The following is an 18,086-nucleotide window of genomic DNA, read 5'->3' as shown; positions in this document are numbered from 1 at the left end:
TCTTTTTCAAGTATTTTTGAATAAACTTCGATCACCATTTGCAATTATCAATGTGCCAAATACTACTGTGAAGATCATTTTCAGTCCTGTTTAAGTTATGTTTTTTTTTTTAAATGATTGTCTAATTTGTGAAAGATGGCTGTAAGTGTCACTAAAAATACTCTCGTTCCTGTCGACCTGCACAGGTAAAAAAAAAAAAAAAAATAGTACAGTTTCTGGATCAGTTTGCAGTCACTCCATCACTATTTTCCTTTGAGTGCAAAAATATAACCCAGTCCAGGGGAAGCAGGCCCCGCCCCTTCCCTTTCAGTGCCCCCCTCAAACAGCCTGGGTAACCCTGTTGACGTGTCACCATGGCAACAGTGTACTGCTGGGATTTCATCCCTTCATCGTCGTCGTCTCTTTTTGTGACTAATTAGTGAGCTAAAGAGTTATTGTTTGTAACACAAAACAGAATATGGTTTAATAGTTATATATATATATATATATAAAAAAAAGACGATGTCGGATATATTGTGCAGGTGGCTGAACCAGGAGCTCCGGCTGTCAAAAGCTGTTGGTAAGAATGACTTGGAAGTTAAAAGCATATCTGGCTACATGCTAGCATAATTCAGCTAACTAACTCGTTCGGTTGTTTAGCTACTGTGACTCGTTTTTAGATATCTTGTCTTTTCCAAAACGCCCCGGTATGTATTACTTCACGTGTGCTTCTAACGTTAAACGTCACATAACTTTAAAGAATATAAAATGTTGACAGTGCTGTCTTTACTTGTAAATGACTGCACGTTACCATGGTGACGGGGGCACTTTTAGATGCAGCCCCCCCCCCCCCTCCTGTATGTCCCTGATACTACGGTGTTTACTTTGTCTGTCTCCGTCGTGTGCAGGTAAAAGATTGTCGTGTGTCAAGACAACAGTGCAGTCTTCAGTTTCTGCTAGACAGAAACAACACGTGTTACATCTTGGGCAGAGAAAACACAAGCAGAGAAACTTCAGATCCTTCCAGTCGGGCCAAGATCACAAAATTGCAAACACTTCTTTGTCCAAAATTGTGAAAATGCGGTTTAAGAGAACCCGTTCAGTCTCACAAAGACATACCTTTGCTGTTATCACATTTCGGCACTCCCCCCGACCCCATCAACAAGGAGAGAATCTGTATCAGGCCATCAGTGAACAACAGACAGACTTCTCGTTCTCGCTGTGGATTTCAACCAGGCAGACCTTAAGACTGTGCTTCCAAAAATATACCAGCACCTTGATTTTCCAACAAGGGGAAATCATACACTGAATCTGGTCTACACAACCCTTAAAGGATCATAGGAGGCTGCACCCCTCCTGCACCTCCGCCTCTCTGACCACATCACTGTTATGCTGTAACCAGCCAACAGTCCAAGGATTAAAGTCACCAGACCAGCTCAGAAACAGGTACGGGTGTGGCCAGAAAATGGAGCTGCTGCTGCACTCAAGACTGCTTTGATACCACAGACTGGGACATGTTTAAGCAGGCAGCCACCGACAACAACCACACAAACATCCAGGAATACACAGCGACTGTTACTGCCTATGTCACCAAATGCATTGATGATGTGACCCACACGAAAACCATCACCACCCGGGTCAACCAGAAACCACGGCTGATGGGGGAGGTCCACAGGCTGCAGAGGGTCCAGAACGCCGCATTCAGAGCCGGGGACGCAGCCGGTCTGGGAACAGCAAGAGCCAACCTGTCCCGTGGAATGAGGAAAGCCAAACATCAATACACCAAAAAAAAATTCCATGCCATTTCAGAGACAGCAGGGCATCGACACAATCACAGATTACCAAACTTCACAACAGACCTGTGACAGTGACATTTCTCTGCTCGACAACCTCAACAACTTCTTTGCACGCTTTGATGCACAAAACATCATTCAACACGAATGCTGAACTAAAGATGTTTCTTCATCGTCCCTCAGCAGTTGATATGGAAACTGGACCGGCTGGGCCTGAGCTCTTCTCTCTGTAATTGGTTGCTGGACTTTTTCTCTGAGAGACCACAAGCAGTACGGGTTGGCAACAATACGTCAGGAACCACCAGCAGCGCCTCTACTTCCTCCGCAAATTAAAGATAGCAGGAGCCCCAGCAAACATCGTGTGCTCCTTCTACCGAGGCACCACGGAGAGCATCCTGACCAGCTGCATCACTGTGTGCTACGGGAGCTGTGCCGCCTCCAACCGTAAGACCCTGTAGCGCACAGTGAAGGCAGCTGGTAGGATCATTGGTTCTGCACTCCCCTCTGAACATTGTCCCCCACCCTCACCCCTCTCCCTTCATCACACAAGCATACTCATATCCAGCTCCAGCACTTTATAGAAATAAACTCAAGGACAAACTTTTCACTATGGACCTGCATTTTCACTACATTGTACATATATATATATATGTACATATTGCAGTCAAGTGTCACTGTGGTTGTTGGCTGTTTTTATTGTTACATATTTATACTTTTCTTGTTTTATCTTTTTATTTTTGCGCACCGTGGAACTGTGAGAAACAATATTTTTATCTCTCTGTATGTCTTGTACATATGGTGGATTGTCAATAAATTTGACTTTGACTTTGATGCTTATCTTCACAGAGCCACAGACCTTTGCCAAGGATTTCTCCAGCGGTTATCTCATTGGGGAGATTCTGCATAAATATCAGATGCAGAACGATTTCAGTATGTTTATGAGGAAAGAGTAAGTTACCCTCTCGCTCCCCTTCTCTTGCTGTCCTTTCTTGTACCTTTGCTTTATGTTGCTGGAAAAAGTTTATTTCTCCAGCTCATTTAAAGTGTTTATGATAATTAAAGTCAACCACGCCTTGTGTCCTAGCACCTCCATCGCCAAAGTGAATAATTTTACCCGCCTTGAGCCTACTCTCCAGCTATTGGAGATCTCCTTCAACATAAATGCAGCCCAAGGCCTGATGCAGGAGAAGCCGGGTGTTGCCACACGCCTCCTTTACCAACTCTATGTCTCACTTGAAAAGAAGAAGAAAGCAGGAATCAGCGGGACAATGATGGAAATCATGCAGCCTGCAGGCAGTGCAAGCCTGCGACAAAAGGAGCACGAGATCTTCTCGGATGTAAGGGGACTGTAAGGCGTGTGTGTGTGTGTGTGTGTGTGTGTGTGTGTGTGTGTGTGTGTGTGTGTGTGTGTGTGTGTGTGTGTGTGTGTGTGTGTGTGCGTGTGGTTAAAGGCCAACTCTGACTGTCTTTCCACATTTTACTGTATATGTTTGTGGTTGACTTTACTAGTTTAACTGAACATCATTACTTATAAAAAAAACATGTATTTTCAAGCATCTTTTCTTTTATATAGCGCCTGCATCAGGTTGTGAAACGTGATGCAGACCTGAAGCTACAGAAGATTTCGCAGCACTATGATGCGAAATGCCAGCAACTGACCGACAGGACTGTGGTGACCGATCCCATCCAGAAAAAGACAGAACTCAAAGTCTCGCATGAGAATAGAATGACGAATATTAATAAGGTACTGGAGACCATGGAAAGTAAAACACAGTATTGTTATACTTTGCCTTGTATTTATCTAACATAAATAACAGACTTAATGGCATGTCGACAGTATATGTCTTTATCAGCATTACTTTTTACACATGCCACACAGTCACAATTCTGCAGTGTTTTTCTGTTGGACATTACTGTAATTCTATAACAATACAATACTTAGGGAAAAACCTGAAAGTAAAAGTTGCCACTGAGAGTGTTGAACAAAGGGAACTGTGTATGTTGCAGCAGCACGTGTGCCATCAGAAGCACAACATGACTTGGAACCAGGCCACTAATGTCCAGGTGCCCAGGCCACCTCCCTACAGTTCACAGCTCAGCCGAAAGAAGAGACAGCAGCAGCAGCAGCAGCGGCGCAAAGAACAGCTAGCGCAGGTGTGATCCGGATAAATTAATGCTGTGATAATTTACAAACCGACACGGGGAATTTCATTTTTTGGCCTGCTGACACAGGGTCTTCTTGGCATTAGTGGAATATTTGTCTGTTTTATTCTTGTAGACGGTCCAGAATGACATAGCCCAGTTTGAGACAAACAGGAAGAAACTGCTTGTTTCTTCTTTTGCTTCCTCTTTAAGGTAAGAGAAAAGGAAACAGTCACTGAATTATTATTTATGTATATAGTATTCTGACATATAAATGTTTGTATCAATAGTTTTGTAGTAACCTCAGATATTCAACTTTATGCAACTAATTCATATGTGATTTGAACCCTTTCAGTTCTGCAGATGTCCATCTTGGTGGCGGCAACCTGGGTTGTGAAGTCCCTGGAAGTGAGACAAAGCTGATATTACTATCCAACAGCAAATATATACAGGACATCCGACAGAGGCTGGAAGAGAATGTGGTAGCTTGCGAGCAGAGAAATAAAAGAGCCGATAGATTCTTGGTGGAGCAGTTTAAGGCGCATGAAGCTCGAGAGGTAAAACGTCTCTTCTTATAAGGAAATATAAAATGAATAATTATATAAAATAATACACCTAATTTTAATAGAAATATATACCCACTAAGGAGGTGCAAGAATAGAGAATAGTCAGTTTTCCCTTTGTAAGGACCTTTTCCTATTCTTTCATCCTTCATCAATTTGTTGATATTATGGAGAAGTTTTTGATACATCTGATGCATCTGATTCTCTTTGACCTCACTCAGTCTCTTATTTGATAATTGCCATTTTAACCCAAGTTTATTTAAGTACTCAGCCACCTCTGCCTTACCCTTTAGGAGGCGCAGCAAGACGAGTGGCTGGTGAAGCGCCTGACTCGTCAGACTCAGCAGGAGAAGCGCTTGGCAGTTCAGCTCCTCCAGATACGTAAGGTGAAGGAGGTGATTCGGGAGAACCGCCTGTTCAGAGAGCGGCAGTACCAACAGCGGAGAGAGAGGGACTTCCAGGAAGCTCTGGACAGGGAGGCGGTGAGATAGGATGAATAACGAAGAAGAATAATCCTCTCTGTTGGCCCTTTGTTTTAGGATTTGTCAGTGGTAATAATTTGGTGGTTTGTATAGTATCAGCAGGGTATTTGGTATTGTGAAGATAAAGAGAAAGGGAGGGACAGAGGTACATATAAAGGTTAAATACTGTATGAAGCATTGGAAATACAACTATATATCTAACTGTTGTGTTCTTCCAGTGATCACGCAGCATACTGTAATTGGGCAATTTAGTAGAAGTAGTGAGAAGAAGGCAGAGATGCATAGTTCAGTGTTATCCAGATATTCCGTGTTAATGGATAACTTTGGTGAGTACCTATAATCTTCTCTCTGTCAACAAATAAAAAATCCCATGTAAAGACAAACCCAACAATGAATGGAACCCTTTAAAACACATCACAGAGCCACACAGATGCACTGAACATGCCCCCCCACTGCAAACGTATGGCTCACTGATGTATTATTAATAATGTTTTGACAACAGTAGAGCATTATGGCACAGAGGAACAGACTCCATGACAATACTTGTTAGTTGGATCAATTCATTGTTGTTTTTATATTTTTTTCATGGCTTTTGTTGACAATGAGAAGAATGTAGAAAATCATCAAAGATATCCTTTAAATATTCAGTATATTGTAATGGTATGGTCATGGCGCAGTGGTGTTGTCATTAATTTAATTTCTCAGGAAACCTCTAAATAGAATTTTCTGCAATTAAGTCTCAAATTCTTCAGGTATTTGCCATCTACTCAAACTACAAATATAATACATATAACATATAATTAACTGTACAATAAATGACCTATGTCACATTGTTCATCTTCCTGAATTCTTTGCAACAGTGGTGATTCACAGAAACATTTATTTCATGCCTTCTCCACTCATTTAATCTTTCTGACTGGGACCTGGTATAGATTTTGGCTCAGCATGATAAGGTGATCCGTGAAGAAGACATCGAAAAGGAGCTTGAATTCTGTAACAGGATGGCTGCTGAGCGAGCACAAAGCCGATACAAGAAGCACTATAATAGCTGCAAGGACATTTTGGATCAGATAGTGGACTTGGCCATCAAGGTTGGAGAATACCGACTGCTCACTGGGAAGTACGTGATGTCGTTTCTTTTAAAGATGAAGTTAAAACAGATCTATTGGTCAGTCAAATTCATGAATATGTGTGTGTTTTATATATTTATGTGTGTTTGAAATGTGACTTTTGGTAGTATTATTATCAGAACGTACTGTAAGTAAATTGTGATGTGTGGAGATATTTCTACTTTGAAAACTTTATGATCTGAAGGATGGGACTGAGGGAGCGAAAGGTCAAATCCTCCGCTATTTCTGCAGACTTTATTTACTTATGCTTCTATAAAGTTCAAAAGCAAAGCAAAAATAGCCACAAGTTTGTAAGAACCTCAGAGGGTAATTTGGGCAAATATACCCTTAAGTATTAGTTTAAAAAACAATGAAATGTTATTTTAGGAGAATACTGACGAACCAAAATCCGACAGAATCTTTTCCATTATATTATAAACAAAAACTGAAACATTGCGTTGTTGTGCTAACTTTAATGTGAGTTAAAAACCTGTGAACAAATTCCAGACATTGGAAACAGTTTTGTGCAATTGACCAGTGGTCAAATAAATTTAGATGTCAATATCCCCTCTGCTTCTTCTCATGATCAAATACATCATATCTGATATACACGCTCTGTTTATGTATAATTTATGTACTGTATGCTACACTAGGTTTTACATGTCCTCTGTATCAGATGAAGCATTTCAACAGTTAACTTGAATGATTTTCAGGCTCAACCAAACAATGAATCATTACATTCATTTAGAGGACATTAAAAAGTACTAAGAATTACAAACACAAATAGTTGTATGATGTGAATTGAGGAGTTCATACAAGTCAAACCATTTTCAGATGCATGTTTTTTGTTTTCATCTCCAGCCTGATTCCACAGAAGCAGATGAGAGAGTGGAAGGAATTACTGTACAGTGGTTTACCTCTGTATGAGCCAGTAGAGGGCCACCAGTTTGAGTTCTCGACCCCACTAGACCCAGTAGAGCTTGAGCAGCAGGAGATACTCGACAACCAGGACTATGATGAGTACACTGTGAGTTTCAAAGATGAGTGTAGTGTTTTTACAACATATTTTTATGTAGATGTTTGCCTATACTCTTGGATGTAGTTTTTGCAGACTACATAACCAAACAAGAACCAACTAAATCAAATTTTTGGAGGCTTAAAAAGTTTGTTTTGTCTCTAAATAAAAGCCCTGAGCTGTGTGAAACGTCATATGTTATGTTTGTCAGGATATGGTAGGTGAGTGGGCTTGGCCTCAGGAAGAAGGGGAGATGAAATTACCCCCAACCGACAACAACATTCTTGGACATGTTGTCCAACGACTGAGGAACATAGTTCATCCACCTGTCGTAGAACCGTGCTCATCTTTATTTGCTCACTTTACCATGAAGGCCTGTGTCCTGGGCAAGTTTTGCTCTGGCAAAACTGTCTGCCTGGCCAAGATTGCTGAAGGCACGTATGCAGATGCAAGCATAAACACAAATACGATCTCACTCAAATGATAAAAGTTGTCTTTAAATATTATAATTATTGTATTGGCTTCTTTGTTGCTGAGTATGTATTGTTTTCTTTAGCACACGGCATCTATGTTTTATCGACCGACACACTGATTGAGGAGGCACTGAATGCTCACAAAAATGGAGAGGAGGTTTGTCAGATACAGTACAACAGTATTGTAACTTTAGTAGTATCCCTTTTATTCAATCCAGGAAGGGATTTTTCAGATCAATATAACCTTTTTTTTTTTTACACAATGTTCAGGTCACAGAGCAGCAGGGAGACAAAGACAGTGAGCGACTGCTCACATCCTCCACATCACTGGAATCTGGTGGGATACTGAGGCCAGAATGATTCTATTCAAGGCCATTTTATACTGTACATTGCAGTGTGTTTAACTGCTTTTGATATAAAGTAAATATTATTTTTACACAGCTGGTTGTTTGATGTAGTGTGTGTCTCTTATAATTTCATGTTTTTCCAGATCTTCATACTCAAGAGGAAAGTAAAGACAGTAATGCAATTCATACTCAAGAGGAAAGTAAAGACAGTAATGCAATTCATACTCAAGAGGAAAATAAAGACAGTATTGCAGTTCATACTCAAGAGGAAAGTAAAGACAGTAATGCAGTTCATACTCAAGAGGAAAGTAAAGACAGTATTGCAATTCATACTCAAGAGGAAAGTAAAGACAGTAATGCAATTCATACTCAAGAGGAAAGTAAAGACAGTAATGCAGTTCATACTCCAGAGGAAAGTAAAGACAGTAATGCAATTCTTTCTCAAGAGGAAAGTAAAGACAGTAATGCAAGGGTAAGTGTAACCTGTGTTCAACATACAGGACTAACCAATCTGAAGAAACTTAGCTTGTCTTCTGATAAAATACTAAATTTTGTAAGAATGATTTGAACAACTGGGTAATAACAGTTTTCTCCTAAATTGTTGTCTACCTGTTTTGAATATGAAACTTAACGTTTTCTTGCTTACATGTGCCCTTTATCCAGCCATCTGTACGTGCAACTCAGGGAGCAGCTGTAGACGAAGAAATGAGGAAAGGGAACACCATCTCTAATGAGCTGTTAGTGGAGATTATAGTAGAGGCAATCAGGTGAGCACCTATATTTCTGTAAAGTACTGTATATGCTGTAAGATTAAGTCAGTTATCTTGCTTTTACATATAATCTAATCTAATTTCACAGTATAGTATGACAGTATTTCAGGAAAATAAACTCCAAGCTTACTTTTATGTACAGTATGGACAAAATAAACAACAACCCCACGAACGCTCTCTAGACTGTGAAATATTTGTTGTGTCTTTTATAGTCAGCTTCCACCTCAGTCAGGTTGGATCCTGGATGGCTTTCCATGTGACATCACCCAGGCCCACCTGCTGGAGAAAGCCCTGGATGGGTCTGTTGACGAAGGGAATGAAGTTGTGAGAAGCAGGACGAACCTCGCTGCTGATCCTAATCCACCCGAACCTCCACCGCCGCCCGCACCTGTGCTGGACTTAGCTCTTCTGCTGGATATTCCGGACGACTGTGTTGTCAAACGTGCATACAGCCACATGGGTATGTTACACTGATTTTAATGCTGTGTAGCTGAGTGCACTCACACATCTGTTGGACAGTGTGTGTACGTATATATGCGCAAACACAAGATTGATGTTAGTTTTGTGTTTATGTGTTTCCTGCTCTTGCTCCCAAACAGATGCAGATGCAGATGCAGATATTGCTGCTGCTACAACCTCCCAACCTATAGACAAAAACTTGTATCTGTCACAGATTCCACACAGGTAAAAAAAAAAAAAAAAAAAAAAGAATCCGGTAACCTGAGAGGAATACATTACTTCTACTGCGTGACTCTGTGTCTAATATCAAACATGATCCCCCCCCCCCCCCCCAAGGATCACAGCCTTTCAGAATGACTGGCCAGAGCTGGAGAAATGGTTTGGTGGAAAGCAGAACATTTTGGTTTGCGTCGATGCCGATGTAGACCAGGAGGAGCTGCACAGGAGGGTGGAGTCACTCCTGCTGGAAACACAGGAAGGTAACTGGTCATTTTAGTTTCAAGCAAATGCTAGTAGACTCAATGTCTTGCTCTTTTCATTGTCCCACTTAGAATCAGTTTCATAATTTCAACTTTGGTTAAAATAAGCTTTTTCTTTTATCAGACAACAATGACAAGTTTATGTCTGTTTCTATGGTACATGATGTACAGTAGACAACATGTGAAGCAGCACAGTATCTACTCACTGTATTACAATATATTTCGTCATCAGCTCTTGCCACCACTTCTGTTGAAGATGTGGTGCTCGACAGTGTGAAAGCACCAGACTTTCCGACTTCAACCACATGTTCACCAACAGACCAACCTCCGGCCCTCACTGACAAAACCCTCGGCCCCACAGAATCCCACTCCAGCGTCTCACTTCTCAAATCCAACACACAATCCCCGAAAGGTGACTTGATCAGCAGTCTTTGAATTACATGTTAAATTGTTGTTTTAAAGTCAGTTCTGGCCCTAAAAGAAATTCTGCTTAAAAAAGAGGACTTCTAACTGATATCTACTGCTCATGAACACTGTGTTACAGTTTTACTGATAGTGATATATATATATATATATAAAGAAGTAAACTTGACCTGTGTGGCCACTAAGTGTATTTGAATTGAACAAGTTGAAGCCACAGAATAGGTCATAAATGTATATTTCTTCAATAGCATTCTGTTGACTGGATTTTTTTAAGGTAACTTAGATACAATTACCAATATCTATTTTACTGAGATTTAATCAATAAGAAAACTGTCATTGCCATTATTTATCTGAGTTAATATTATATCCTGATTAATAATTAAATGGCATTCAAGTAGAAATCAATATATATGGTTAATCTTAATTTGTTCTAGGGATTATTATTTTTGTATTTTTCTATGACTATATAATAGGGCATTCTGGGAATGTGTCAACTTCCTCACTGTGCAATGAGGACTCTCAAGCAGTCACCAAGAACCCACCTGACTCAACTTCAGTTGGTCCTGTGTATATGGATGAACCTCTTCCTCCAGTAAGATACAAATTCTATTTGTGATTTTGCTTATTATAATTGATGGTGCTTAATTCTTCCCTAAAAAATTGTTTCAGTCAAGAAAATATGTCCTTGAACTGCACTAACTAGGGGTTACCACCAGGTGGCCTTCCAACATGATTCCAACTCGATTCAGCCTTTGGGCCTGTGGGTTTCGACCTGTATTTCCTTCCATATTGCAGTTATGAGAAAATGCACGTCATGTGACATCGCTGTGAAATCTGATATGCTTATTGTTTTGTATTGTTTTCCTGTCGTCCATCCTCCCACGCCCCCTGCTTTGTTCATGTGTTCCCCTCCCTGTCTATCTGTAGGACATAGCAGAGCACCTGTGCCCATACTGGGACACAGTTTGTGATTCTTATGTGAACAATGTGAAGACAGTGATGCAGCAACTGCGCTCACAACGTGATCATATTGACCATCACCTGTTCAACATCAGGTATTTTGCCACGCTTTTCAGACAGCATGAACATGGTTTAGTTCATGTTTTACCCAAAATTCAGATAAGCACATAAGAATGAACATAACAGGCACAGTTCTGTCTTGTATAACATGAAAAGGTAGCAACACATTTATGCTCTGTAAATGTAAGTGCAGGTAACCATACACTTTTGCACACACCCAGAACCACTAACATCTTGCTAGCTACAATCAATTGATACTTTTTTACTTTTAGGAGTAATATTTGGGAAGTTTTGAAAGTTGAACAACTGAGTATTTATAATCATTTTCAGAATACAGTATCAGCCGCAGGTTGTCATCGTTAGTCTTATTTCTGGATACAATATATGACCCAAATGTTCACACCATTAGACCCTTTGTCAGAAATATTTTACAATGAAAAATAAATGTATGTAAATAGGAAATAATCCTCGATAAATATGATATGTCCCAATACCTAAATATTGCCTGGTTCTCTGTGTCTGTAGAGAGAGTTACAAGCATTACTTGGGGCGTCCAGACTTGAAGCAGGAGTTAGTGACTCAGTGGCAGAAGGACTTCAACAGCATAGCTGATGATATGAGAGAAGATGATGATACCAAAGCAGACCTGCATCTGAAACTGGATGTAAGAAGAATTTGCAACAAAATGCACAACGAATACTCTTAAATTGATCATGAAAGTCACGTAAAAATTGAAAAAAATGTAAATGTAAAATTGATGGAGCTGTTCTGATGTGTGCACAGGGACTCTGCGAACGTCTGTGGGACATCAGTGACAAGCGTAAGGAGGAGGACGAGAAAGAGAGGGAGACTCTCATGACTGACGGCTGGTTGATAGGCCACACTGCTGTCCTCGTCAACCACCATTCTGTTCTTACGCAGGTGACTTTGCTGTTTTTGTAAAACCATTTGCCTAAAGAAATTTATTTTTACCCATTTCAATTCTGTAGTGTAAGCTCATGTTATACACTATTCCATTGTGTTTATAGTGTTTAGGTACCTTAATGTACTAAATATCTCTTCAATGTGACTTATTTTTTGACCAAACCATAATCTTGGGTTGTTTATGTTGTACAGGTGGAGTTGAACCGTTTCCAGGAGACACTCAGTATTCTCAGGGTCTACTATTTGAGCATGTCCAAACTGGAGATGTCTGAACACCCCTCCACATTTATCTATATCCCCCTTCTGGACTCTACAGGAACTAGGGATCATGATGAGAGGCAAGAAACACTTTATTTAATGCAGCCTAACCCTATTCTTACAAGTTAATAAAAGGACATGAAAAATTAATAAATAGTTTTCTGATAATGAGGGCAGACAGTGAAAGATTTATTTCGCTTCACCGGAAGTAGATGTAAATAGGAAAATATGATCCTGAGGAAGAAACACCATTGCACACGTTTGATACTTACCAAAATATTTCCCAGTTAAAAAACACGCACACGTAATCAATTCCCTCCTCCTCCCCAGTGTTCACCCTTCCCGACGTCCCTCCGCATCTGGGGGCCCCAAGATGAAAAGCCAGATTCCGTCAGAACTTGATAAGGTTTGTTTTCCTGCCTCTCTTTTTTTGCACCTTTTATTGAGTTAAATTACTTTGTCTTTCCAAAGGTCTGTAACTGTTTCATAGATATAATATAAAGATATTATAAATTATACACCATGCTATCTTTGTTTATTCTTGTTTCAGGATGCACAACTTTACAAAAGTGTTCTGTTTGGTTGACAGGATGCAATTTTGTCAATCTCAATTAATTTAAACATAGCTTGCAAAATTGTACCTCAAAACAGCTTGAAACTTACATATTGATATTAATTGTGACATATTGATATACACTATGTATACTCTTTGTAGATATTGAGCCTTTTCATTGTTTACTCTAGTCATCACATGAGAAACTGAACTATGACTACGAGGAGGCACTCAGCACCATCAGCAAATTGGTAATGCTCTGTGGATCTGTATATCAGTTTGGATGATCATATTATGAAGGTATATACACTGTATATGGAGTATTTTTCACTCCTAACTTGCATGGGTTATATGTTTGTATAGGTATCAGTAGAAGCCCACCAGAAGGAGACAAAAGAGAACGAGAAACCACAAGAGAAGAAAGAGGATAAGGCCTCAAGTGCAAAAAAAGGAAAAGCAAAACCGCCAGCAAAAAAAAAGAAAGGCATGTCTTTTGCTGAGTATTAACAAAACTGGAGAGGTGCCCTCCAGCATGCACTGTATGTTTCAACAGGTCATCGACATCATCATCTTTCTTCCCATTTTGTTCCTTCAGGTCCACCATCCCCACCTCCAGCACCCAGCCCACTTGATGAGAAGGCCTTAGAGAAGATTCATGATCGGGAAGTTTGGAAAAACCTATCTCAAGAATATTTGGATGCACTGAATTTCGAGGGTATGTACACACACACACACACACACACACACACACACACACACTCACACACTCTCACACACACAGATATTGTCAAATTATTAAATTGCCAAATCTGATAGACATGCAAGCCTGCCTGTTTGAATATGAATGCTTATGTGTATTTGCAGTTGTTCCCTTACATGCAGACGTGTATAAATGATCAGTCTGTTTTATATACTGTAGTTGTGTCTCTCTGTGTGCATGTGTGTGTTGTCTAGCGGACGCAGCGCAGGTGCGGCTTGAGTTGGTGAAAGGTCACGGTCTGGTGATGGTCCGCTTTCTGCAAAGCGCAGCAGAGCAGGTCTTCACCAGGATGAAGGAGTGGTTACAAGCATGCTATCTTGCAGAAATGAAGAGGTATGGTACAGTGTGATTGTGGGTTCATGTTTGGTATGGTATGGTACTGCTCCCCCTGTTGTATTAGTGTTGTTTTTGATTAGTGTGTGATAAATGCTACCTTCTTTTCATCATCATGTCATGTCACAATGTTATCTGTGTGAGAATGTACAGAAAATATGTAGCTAGTGTTAATGACAAATTGTAGATTTTAGAATAAGCTATTTATAACAACATTTCAGCCAGTCAGAAGGAGATTTTTTTTGGTCATAAATTATACATAGAGGACATGTTTGATATTTTATCCGTTTCTTTCTCGTTTTCCATAGTATTGACCAATTATCAGAAGTGGTTCGCCACCATATAGAGGCTGGCATTAAGCTTCAGAATAAGCTGGTGTTGGTATGTAATGACCTGATAATGTATCTTTTTTGTTTTTTGTTTTCTCATATCTACTTTCAGTGTGTGACATTTAACAACATTCCCCATCTTCTATTGTTTTCTCCAGGAATGTTCTGACTTCTATCTGAATGGAGACTGCCAAATGGTGGCTAACGAGGCTCCTCCTCCCCGTTCACCTCCTTTGGAGAAATGTACAAGGTCCACCCTAACCATAGTTCAGCTGGAGTCACTCCACCACCAGCTATGCAACATTGCTCCATCAGGTGAATACAGGGCTGACAAGTAGTGGAATTACTAAGTCAGTCAATCCTCCTGTCTAGCAATCCATCCATCATTCCTTTTCCCTGCTTCATGACTTGCAGGAATCATGTCCAGTTCTGAGTTCTGCATTTTTCTCAAGGATGTCATCTCTGTTAAAATTGGCAGAGACACCTTGCCAGACCATTGGACAGACATGAGTGAAACACAGGTAGCTGAGCAAATATGTCTTTTTTCCTAGCTTCATAGCTGACTAAAACCCAGCACTGAGAAAACAAAGCAAAACACAGAACATTCATGCACTAAATTGTTCAGTTTCTTGTGTTGTCTAAACAGTCAAATAAAAGACACGTGACGTAGCTTGTACATGAATTGTTATTTCCTCTTCCGTCCCCAGTTGATGGAGATTGTGTCTGTTCTTGCGGACGACTGTGAGCTCATAGACTGGCGTCAGTTTCTGCTCAGTGCTGCTCTCCCATGGCCTTTTCCCTCTTTGACTGAGCTGCTGGACGTTCTTCAATGTTTCAAGGCAACAGATACTGGTGACACAGGCTATATCAATGAGGAACAGTACCTACAGGTTAGTCTCTGACCTATATCCTGATCCTTGAACTCTGGATAAATCTGTATCATAAAAAAAATGGTTAAGCTCTGCTTGCCTCCTTTCCTGACAGATAGAGTTGTGGTTTTCCAGTGAGAGTGTTCTCCCTGTTCCCGAGGACCCCACTGAGCCTTTACCTTATGACCGTCTGGCTAACCTACGCAAGGTAACTGCCTGCAATGGCCGACAACTTAGTTCATTTCAATTCCTGAAAATAGAAAATTCAGGCCTTCATGGGACAAAACAACACAAAAGACAGATTTGATGGACATGGTCTAATGAGTACTGCGGAAAAAAATAGTACAATAGAGGATTACACAATTTTTAAACTATAAAAAGACTCTTCAGCAATTTTCAGTGATGTCTTAACGTAAAAAGAAACTAACCTAAATCACAAACTGGTAGGGGATACAGTCATCACATCCTTTGTGTTGTACATATTTGTTAAGTCTTGTGCTCACTGCTCAAATGAACTGTATTGCAAAAAATAAGTAAAAAATAATGAACAGTAACATTAGTCTGTGTTCTTTCTTGTTAGTTCTTTTTCCAGTTGTTTGCAGACCACTCCATCTCCCCCCCTCAACTGGATTATGTGTCCATGCTGCAGTACTTTGCAGCTGACCTTAACCCCCAACAGGGTTTCATCAGAGCACTCAGTGCCGTGCTGGGACAACATCTCAGGCTCTACTCGCCGAGCGACCTTGTCAAGGTGAGTATGCACAAAGAAAAAGTGAATAAAATCCATGGCAAAGCACTTTATATTCTATTGTCAAAAACATTATTTTCTGTAACAATATTTTCACATAATCAAGAATTATAATGGAAACCAATTATGTTATTTTCAATGACAGCATGTGTCAGATTCCTGGTGGTTTCTAAGTTGTTGTGGAAGTAAACGTGTAAGTGTTATCACTGTGTTGTGTATACAGTCTCTGCCCAGTATAGGAGAGGCTACAGAGCTCAGCCTGTCAGAAATGACTGGAGACTACGTGGAAGAAGAGACTCTGTGTGAATCAAGGAGCTCGTTTGAGGAACAGGAAGTGTCAATCCCTGCTCTCCTTGCCATCATCTCCCACAAAGTCACCAAGATGAAAGACATCAGCTCCCTTCCTCCAGGCTGCCTGAGTCAGGAGGAGCACACTGAGGTATATTCCTATGAATCTATGGACAAATAGTTATATTTATTAGGGAAAGAAATGTTTGCTTATATGTTCAAAAATATACAAGGTCTTCCTGAAGCAAGAATTTATTTTTGATTATTTCACCATCAATATGCATATAAAGGCACAACCTATTTTATTTAAGCTTCAAAATGCAACTACTAGGGGTGACTAGCAAATCTCACAATCAAAATGTTAGCCTCCTGAAATGTCTCTAGAGCCGTGGACATTTCACTGAGTGTCAGGGACAACACATGAGGGTTTTTAATGCCACCCTAGTTTGTATATTGAGAGGACAGTTATGCCTTCATTAACATAACATTAAACAAATTAGGACACATCGCCTGAAGAAAATCACAGGTATACTAAAGCTGTCAATCTACTCAACAATGCATAATTATCAACGATATTATTTAACTGAAACTTTGATGTCACGGTAATACTATCTCTGCTGGCTTCTAGTACCTGGTGCAGATGTTCAGAGAGCTTGGATACGAGCCTGAGGACTGGGTCCCCTTCTCCCTTCTCTCTCAGCATCCTTTCTTCCAGACCCTGATGGACAACTCAACACAATACCAGCTTGTGGTAAATCTCTCTGTATTTCTATTATTTTCTTTATTCTGAACCGTCTGTTCGATGAGATCTGATGAACACCACGCAGCTCCACATATTTATCCAGCCTGTATCATGTCATGTGCATTAATATTGTCATGGTTTATTTTTTTAAGCTGACACACCTACATGAGGATTGACCTTTATCTTGCACCCCTCACTCCCTCCCCTCCCCTCCCCTTTGCGTCCTGTCTTTCTCATTTGTTATCTCTCAAACTTGCCTCTGTCTTTGTCTCTCAGAACATTCATAGTCTGCTTCTGGCCCATCAGGAGGGAGGAGAGGTTAACAGTTCGACAGTTTTCTAAAGGACAAGACAACATACATCACATTTACATAGTGTTGTCTGCATTTTGAAGACCTACTCCACTTAAGAAATTAAAAACATGTTTATTTGTCCCATTTGTGAAGTATTCTCATTACTTCAATGTTTGAAATGTTTATTCTTATTTCATGGCTGGATAAATACGCAGATGTGAAATTATACTTTGATTCAGTATGTATAAATGACTATAACTGATTAAGGTTGGTATGACAACATATTTGAAATGATCGCAATAACATCCATGGTGATAGGTTTGACCCATCTGTTCCTCGATACACTCCAGCAGTTTTTCTGACTCAGTTGTTTTTCTAATGACCTCTCTGACACAGAGAAGCATCGGTTGTGGTTACAATGAGTGCATTGTCCAGGATAACCTACATGTCAAGCCTGACTTACCAGTCGCTGCCTGCCAGTGTTATGGTAGCCACTCTGTTTAGCAGTCACTGTTGCCTGCCCACCGGTCAAGTTAATGTGCATCCAGTTTGGAGAAGAAATTCAAATAAACAATTGTATAAATACATTTTGATAAAATGTATGACAATCAGTGTTGTTCAATAGTTTTTTTTGTTACTAAAGACAAAACAAGTTATTAATGCATCATAGATCTAAATTAAGTACGGGTGTACAAGTAGCGTCGTTATCATTAAACAGTGCTTTCCTGACTTAGTGATGGAGCAATTTAATTTCTGTTAAGAGCCATTAGAGAATGAAACTCCTTTTAACGTTTGTCTAATTTGATTCAATGAGGGCTCGGGGAACCCCTCGCCCCCCTGTCCCACCACCCTTTCTCTCTTTCCCTCCCTTTCATTATCACTGCAGGTCCAGGGTCTCGGTGTCTGACTTTTAGAGAAAACAGAGCCACTCACATG

At 40.2% G+C, this 18,086-nt stretch overlaps 1 protein-coding gene across 1 annotated transcript; it reads left to right on the top strand.

Annotated features, from left to right (window-relative positions):
- Positions 1 to 385: 385 nt before the first annotated feature.
- On the top strand, positions 386 to 17,286 carry spef2 (sperm flagellar 2). The gene is made up of 38 exons (XM_069178041.1): positions 386 to 559; positions 2,619 to 2,721; positions 2,857 to 3,109; positions 3,346 to 3,516; positions 3,780 to 3,926; positions 4,051 to 4,127; positions 4,270 to 4,471; positions 4,771 to 4,959; positions 5,892 to 6,079; positions 6,930 to 7,095; positions 7,295 to 7,517; positions 7,640 to 7,713; positions 7,827 to 7,893; positions 8,047 to 8,375; positions 8,567 to 8,670; positions 8,886 to 9,133; positions 9,273 to 9,357; positions 9,469 to 9,611; positions 9,844 to 10,023; positions 10,508 to 10,626; positions 10,962 to 11,089; positions 11,580 to 11,718; positions 11,838 to 11,975; positions 12,171 to 12,316; positions 12,567 to 12,642; positions 12,981 to 13,040; positions 13,153 to 13,273; positions 13,385 to 13,504; positions 13,744 to 13,882; positions 14,191 to 14,263; positions 14,370 to 14,526; positions 14,626 to 14,732; positions 14,919 to 15,101; positions 15,196 to 15,288; positions 15,661 to 15,831; positions 16,052 to 16,267; positions 16,745 to 16,867; positions 17,135 to 17,286. The coding sequence occupies exons 1-38, from the start codon at positions 502 to 504 to the stop codon at positions 17,198 to 17,200; spliced, it is 5,382 nt and encodes a 1,793-aa protein (XP_069034142.1). The 5' UTR covers positions 386 to 501; the 3' UTR covers positions 17,201 to 17,286.
- Positions 17,287 to 18,086: the final 800 nt, after the last annotated feature.

The sequence above is a fragment of the Embiotoca jacksoni genome, unplaced genomic scaffold (genome assembly GCF_022577435.1).
Source record: "Embiotoca jacksoni isolate LCO1_2020_lvr unplaced genomic scaffold, fEmbJac1.0.p SCAF_8, whole genome shotgun sequence".
NCBI classification, from domain to species: domain Eukaryota; kingdom Metazoa; phylum Chordata; class Actinopteri; family Embiotocidae; genus Embiotoca; species Embiotoca jacksoni.
Note: the sequence above shows the minus strand (reverse complement) of the source record. Positions and strands in the feature narration are given on the sequence as shown.